At 45.1% G+C, this 7,500-nt stretch overlaps 1 protein-coding gene across 1 annotated transcript in view; it reads left to right on the top strand.

Annotated features, from left to right (window-relative positions):
* LOC125289177 (roundabout homolog 2-like) overlaps positions 1-7,500 on the top strand; it is a 158,975-nt gene that overhangs the window by 104,410 nt on the left and 47,065 nt on the right. The window contains 3 exon segments of the mRNA XM_048235883.1: positions 638-795; positions 2,351-2,471; positions 3,174-3,312. Coding sequence (XP_048091840.1) covers positions 638-795; positions 2,351-2,471; positions 3,174-3,312 — 418 coding nt within the window.

Genomic DNA, 7,500 nt, shown 5'->3' with positions numbered 1-7,500 from the left:
CACACACACACACACACACACACACACACACACACACACACAAACACACACACACACACACACACACACACACACACACACACACACACACACACACACACACAAACACACACACACACACACACACACACACACACACACACACACACACACACACACACACACACAGGAACATACAGTACATTGGCTAGTTCACTCACTTAGCATTTTGACCAAGGGCAAGGAAACACAATGCGCAGTAGGTTTAGCTAGTGTTCAGTACAAGTATTTCCTGGTGAAAATATGTTTTCCATTTTGTTTAAAGCTCTCAATTCTTTGCTGAAATGCATGTGTGGAAAATGGGTCATAGACATTGGGCAACCAGCCATACACAGTAGGATCCTATAGTCCTCCATAATAATAGGCTTTCTTCAAGGTCATTCATGTTGAGGATGTTTCTCATATATTATTACGCATGGTCTTCCCAAGCATCTACTTATGGTGTCACTCCCATAGTATGCAGACACGCTAGCGTCTGTGAAGCCGTCATTCCTGGCGATGCTCGTTCCGCTCCGTACTTTCTCTTCCACGCCAGTCGTTAAGGCAGCCACCTCCTGACCTCACACCCCTCTCTTCTCCTCCTCTTCTCTCTCCGCAGTGCTGAGGGATGACTTCCGCCAGAACCCCCAAGATGTGGTGGTGGCGGTGGGGGAGTCGGCCACCCTGGAGTGCCAGCCACCGCGGGGCCACCCGGAACCAACCATCTCATGGAAGAAAGACAAAGTCCGGCTGGACCTGAAGGACGACCGCATTACTGTAAGTGGACTTCTGCAAGCAGACACATTCAGGGTTAAGGTGTCTTTATGTGTTTACAGTAAGAGGATGTGGGATGTGTAAGGGCTCATGTGACTGAAAAGGCATGTAGCACCATAGCTACTCAAAAATGTATAAGTGTTTTTGAGAAATTGAGTATATCCAGTAGATATAGATCCTTTGCATATAAAGGATATCATAGACTCCAAGCATACATTAAATGTCTCTCTAAGGGTGTGATGTATGTGTGTGTGTGTGTGTGTGTGTGTGTGTGTGTGTGTGTGTGTGTTTGAGTGAGGTGCATATGGGCGCATATGATGTAAGGTTTTGTGTGTAACACACTTACACATACAGTAAAGATTAAAGATAATTATTTGTACCGGTAATACAAATCCATACATTTAATATCCTCTTTGAAATAGATTGTAATATTGGATTGGTTGCAGGATGCTTGCCACAGCTAGTTCTATTTTTATCAGAGGCACATCAGTGTTACTGTGACAGCAAAACAAAATGCTTCACACCTGCTTAAGAATAGTTTATGGTGCCATATTTGTTTTTGGATGCATGCAGTAGGTGTGAAGAAATGTGAGAGCGTACCGTAGATCAAAAATAACTAGGCATAGCCTTGAGGCTTTGGTGCAGGGACATGGAATGCTGCATATATCTTCTGATGGCTTATCTATGTTTATTATGTAACTGAGGACATATTAAGATAATAAATCTGCACTGACCACATTTATATTCAGTAAGAACATACAAAAAAAAATTTTGCATGTGTGTGTGTGCGTGTATGTGTGTGTGTGATGTGTGTGTGTGTGTGTGTGTGTGTGTGTGTGTGTGTGTGTGTGTGTGTGTGTGTGTGTGTGTGTGTGTGTGTGTGTGTGTGTGTGTGTCTGTGTATGTGTGGTATTTTGTGTGTTAGAGAGATTTATTGTTGTGTCACTGTTTTACATACCTTTGATGAGTGCAGCACCTTCCACAAAGGTTACATGTTATTCATGTCAACAGTTCCATCCATTTATACATAATGCAGAACTGTGGCCACAGAACAAATTTAAATGCAATACAATTACAGATACATATGTTCCTGCTTTCCGCAGAGGGCTTTGTATTCCCCCGTTGCCTTGACGATGGCTCCACTGGGTTTTCGGAGTGAGAACGCGAGGCCCATTCTAATAGGATGTGGCTCTTGTCACGTAGTTGGGAGAACGAGCCGTGAATCTCTTATTCTCAGAATCTTATTGCCCCTGTCGTGGACGTCATGTTTGATTTGGCTAATTCTTGAAGCTCGACAGAAAGCTATTAGGTGGCCTTTTTATGTGTGTGTGTGTGTGAGTCATCTGCCATTTATGCCCAAACCGTCTCAAATTATTTGTTCATTTGAGGGCGAAATGAGCAATTCCTGATTCCTGTGTTACAGTGGCGCCTTCTCAGACGATCCTCATCACGGAAGCTCTGTGCATGCTTGACAGACCACGGGTAAATGTTTATCTTCTGTTATTCACTTTCTTTCTCTCTCTCTCTCTCTCTCTCTCTCTCTCTCACTGCGTCTCAGGTCCGTGGGGGGAAGCTGACGATTGCCAACACACGGAAGAGTGACGCAGGGATGTATGTGTGTGTGGCCGCCAACATGGTGGGTGAGAGAGACAGTGAGATGGCCCAGCTGTCTGTGTTCGGTAAGGGCTCCTATAGAAACACTTCACTTCTCTCTGAAGATCTATATTTTTTTCTGGAAGGGGCTGATGTGTTTTTTGAATGTCAAAAAAAGCATTTGAATGCCAAACTTAGATACCCACACAGACCTGCAGTCCCTGAATAAATTGTGATACAGAAACCTTACAGTTGTTCTTCACAACAAACAAGGATACGTTTATTCCCTGAAATTTACTTGTGTTTATTTGGCTTATTAGACCTGCTAGAAGCAATATTTGCTGGAATACCTAAATGACAAATAACACTAACCTTGCCTATAGCAGTTATTAACATTTAAGTCCTCCATGTAGATGTGTTTGCACGTATATGCATATTGTACACACACACACACACAGACACACACACACACACACACACACACACACACACACACACACACACACACACACACACGTGAATGCACACACACACACACACATACACACACACACACACACACACACACGTGAATGCACACACACACACACACACATAATATCATCACATCATCATCACACACATATTAGTTGACATTGAATGCAATATACATCGGTGAATGCACACACACACACACACACACACACACACACACACACACACTCAAAAACACACACACACACACACAACACACATGTATATTCAGTGAGAACCCTATGTGTGATCCATGCTGTGTTGTGCTGTGACAGAGAGGCCCACGTTTGTGCGGCGGCCAGTGAACCAGGTGGTGTTGGTGGACGAGAGTGTGGAGCTGAGGTGTCAGGTCCAGGGAGACCCCTCTCCTACTCTGCGCTGGAGGAAGGATGACGTGGATGTGCCTCGAGGAAGGTGAGTGTCTGTGTGTGTGTGTGTGTGTGTGTGTGTGTGTGTTCTGTCTCTCTCTCTCTCTCTCTCTCTCTCTCTCTCTCTCTCTGTGTGTGTGTGTGTGTGTGTGTGTGTGTCTGTGTATTGTGTGTCTTTGTCTGTATCTATTTGTCTGTCTGCGGGAGAGCATATTTTACATGTGTGTTTGCTTGTGTGTTTGTATGTCTCTCTAAGTGCATTTGTTTGCTTGCCTCAAGGAAAATGTGAGAAACCTTTCAAAGTGTGTGTGTGTCTTAATATATGTGTGTGTTTGTGTGTTTCTTCTGTGTATGTGTGTTAATGTTCTTTTGCTGGCGTGTTCATGTGTGTTTGATATTTTCAGTTCTGAGATACACGTTGCTCCTGAAGCAGCTGTTTTGGGCGAGTGGGGGGAGGGGGAGCAAAGCCTGCGGCTACCCAGAGGAAAGCCCTGTATTCCTGGGCTGCTCCGCTGTCTGCAGGCATGGGGGTGGTGGAGGCCTGCTGAAAGCCCAGGGCACCTCAGCCATAGCCCTGTGTGGCCCTTTGCAGACATTCATATGTCTGTAACAGCAATGTAAATGTAATTTGCGTTAAAATAAACATTATGCATATGATGCTAAAAGCCTGTGGGGCAGTTTTTACCCAGAATGTTAACGAAAACAAGATCCTCCCTCATTATGGAAATTGGAAAAAGAGACATGGTGGTTTTAACTACTCTTTTACCGCCACCCCCGTCCTTCCAGTAAACACGTTGTGGGGCTTCCGGTACATTGCCCCAGACCTGCCACTCTTGCCCAGTGATGGGGCTTCTTGGGCAGTTTTGCCCCATCTGTTGCCCCCTGCTGTGTGTTTCATAGAGCTCAGGATGTCTTGCTTCGGTCTGGTCACTCACACCACCACGGCACGGCAGGGCTTTGCTCATGCATGAGCGCACACTAATCATGACACTCTGGTCCCCAGATCAGAACTGGACAGGCTCCACACTGACTCCCAATGAGCGATGGGAATTTTATTTGGGTGTGACAGTTACACAGAGGCAAGCTGACTTTGACCAGTGCTTTTGGGGCTGAGGTGAAGCATGGATCTCCTATGACACTGAGTTTTAATGGCAGTGGTGGGATTTATAGAGTCTGTCAACTGGTGCCCATTTGGTATGAGGCCACATACACACACATAAATAACTTGCACACGCACACACACGCACACACACGCACACACACACACACACACACACACACACACACACACACACACACACGTCTGCAGTACTAAAATAGAGTAGAATTGCCTAAAATTGGATTATGACTGAGGATTGTCTGTGTCTCTATCTATCTATATTCATGTAGTTGTTTTGAGAGTTGCAGAATAGAACGGCACAAAAGAAGCAAGAGAAAACTGAAATGAAGAGTGAGTTATGGAAAGCAGCAGAGGGCTTGGAAACATAAAAGGGAGACAGAAAAGACATGGTGACAGGTACCGGGGGAGATGCAGGGAGATGGATGAGGATGGATGGAGTAGCAGCAAGAGAGGAAACTGCAGAGGAGAGAGAGAGAGAGAGAAGGGGAGAGAGAGAACTGAAAAGAGAGAGAGACAGAGAAAGAGAGAGAAGGAGAGTAAGAAGGGGAGAGAGAGCAGGGGAAAGAGTGAGAGGAATAAAAATAGAGCAAGACAGACAGGCAGCCAAGCTGGCAGACAGACAGACAGCCCGTCAGGGAGGAAGTGAGAGAATGAGAAGGAGGAATGAGAGCATGACAGAAGGACCAAGACCACAAGAGACAAAAAAGAGAGCATGAAGCAAGGAGAGAGAGATATATAGAGATATATATATATTTGGATATGGGAGAGAGGAGAAAGAGTTAGGGGAGATAGAGGAAGAGGAGGATAGAGAAGGACGAGGAAAGAGGGAGAGAGGGGGCTGTCAGAGATTGACAGAGGGCTTTGTCTCAGTGCTGTGAGCAGGAAAAAAATCCAACTGAAAGTCTGGCCCACTTCCCAACCCCAGGAGCATTCTGTGCTTTAGCCCCCACTAAATGTTAAACACTCTTTATGGCTGAGGCGTTTTCCACTAGAGACACCCGTGCTTGTGACACTGTGTGTGTGTGTGTGTGTGTGTGTGTGTGTGTGTGTGTGTGTGTGTGTGTGTGTGTGAGAGAGAGAGAGAGAGAGAGAGAGAGAGAGAGAGAGAGAGAGAGCATGTGTTGTGTGGAGATATTATGTACGTGCCTGGTTGTCTGTGTTAACACAACTTTGTGTATTTGCGCATGTGAAAAAAACACACATGTGCACGTTGCATCCAACCAGACCAACCACTGTCCTCTCCTCTCCCCCCTACAACACGCACACACATGGCCTGTGCTAGCAACAGCGGTAATAACTAGATGTACCGCAGAGCGGTATAAAATATGACCGCCGCCCAGTCCAGCACATTTTTTCCACAAAAATAAATCACGCTGAAAGGCCTATATGATTCGCTAACTGTCTCACTAAATTGCATTATCCACACTCAATTCTCACTGGTATCTGCTAGACAACAAGTACCAAAACATGATTAGGTCATAGATTTCACATGTAAAATTCATTTTATACAACCCCACCACCATCTTGCCTGTTCATAATTCTGAGAAATTCTTGAATTGTGTGCATGTGTGCATGTACATCGCTTATGTTTATGTGTGTGTGGGTGTGTGTGTGTGTGTGTGTGTGCTTGTGTGTGTGTGTGTGTGTGTGTGTGTGTGTGTGTGTGTGTGTGTGTGTGTGTGTGTGTGTGTGTGTGTGTGTGTGTGTGTTTGCCAGTGTTTATGTGTGTTTGTGTATGTGCATGCATGCGCATTATATGTTTACTCAGGTGTGAGTATGTGTCATATGTATGATTACTGTTAATGTATGTGTGTGCGTGTGTATCTGTTTATGCACATGTGTGCACATGGAATGGGTTAACATGACCCCTGGAGGCAAACATACGGAAAAATTGGTCATCCTAGGGCCCCACGGTTCTCAAGATATTCACAGAAAACTGTGTCCGCCCTACCCTCCGGGGGGTCCAGTACAGCTGGGGGGCTACAGATCAAAAACGAAAGATCATGGTTCCATCCCATCCATGGGGGTTACATGCCCACCAAGCCAGAAAATTCCCGGTCTTTCAGTGTCCGGGAATCCTTGTTGGTGCGGTCACTAAATGTACACAAATTATTTTATTGTAAGGCCCCCCCCATGAACGAAAGTTCACAAAACTTGGCATGCATTCAAAGGTGTCATAATGATCTTACACTTTTAATTTCAGGCAGTTTTGACCATGTCAGCCAGAGATATTGTGATGAAAACACCTAATTTTTTTTGCTTTTTAATTTTTTTAACTAGGTGGCGCTATACATGAAATAAGTGGTAATGGGATGGGTTGACATGCCCCCTAAGACCAACATACAAAAAAAAAAAGGTGGACCTCCCTAGGCCCTACGGTTCTCGAGATATTCACACAGAAAACTGTCTCTGGCCACCTACAGGCCAGTTGGTGCATAGTAACATAAATTAATTTATTGTGTGGCCCCCCATGAAACTTGGCGTGCATTCAGAGGGTGTCATAATGATCCTACACTTCCATTGCGGCAGTTTGGACTATGTTAGGTCACAGATACCTGATTACAACACCCTCATTTTACTTTTTTGTATTTAACTAGGTGGCCATACATGAAAATGAGTGGTTATGGAATGGGCTGACATGGCCCTTGAGATCAACATACAAAAAAAAATGGTCCTCCCAAACCCACGGGTTCTCGGATATTCACACAGAAAACTGTGTCTGCCCTACCCTCCTTTCTGCAGTCCAGCTGGGGGGCTACAGATCAAAACGAAAAATGATGGTTCCATGCTATCTATATGGGGTTACATGCCCACAAGTTTTCTCCCCGGTCTTTCAGTGTCCCGAATCCTTTGATGGAAATTTGACATGCTAAAAAAAAAAAAAAAAAAGAAAAATATGACTGCCATGCGCTGGGCGTCATAATTAGTAATAGACACAGGCTTAGTATGTGTGTGTGTGTGTGTGTGGTTCGGTTGTGTGTATGTGTGTGTGTGGTGTGGGCTTCCGTCATAATATCACCGTGGGCTGCGCTTTCCATCTCATTGCCTGAAGTCATTACCTAAGAGAGATGGCCATCCAGGCCAGGCAGCAGCGCGGCTAATCCATTTACACAA

The sequence above is a fragment of the Alosa alosa genome, chromosome 2 (assembly GCF_017589495.1).
Source record: "Alosa alosa isolate M-15738 ecotype Scorff River chromosome 2, AALO_Geno_1.1, whole genome shotgun sequence".
NCBI classification, from domain to species: domain Eukaryota; kingdom Metazoa; phylum Chordata; class Actinopteri; order Clupeiformes; family Clupeidae; genus Alosa; species Alosa alosa.
The sequence above is the reverse complement of the archived record's forward strand: the minus strand, read 5'-3'. Positions and strand labels throughout refer to the sequence as shown.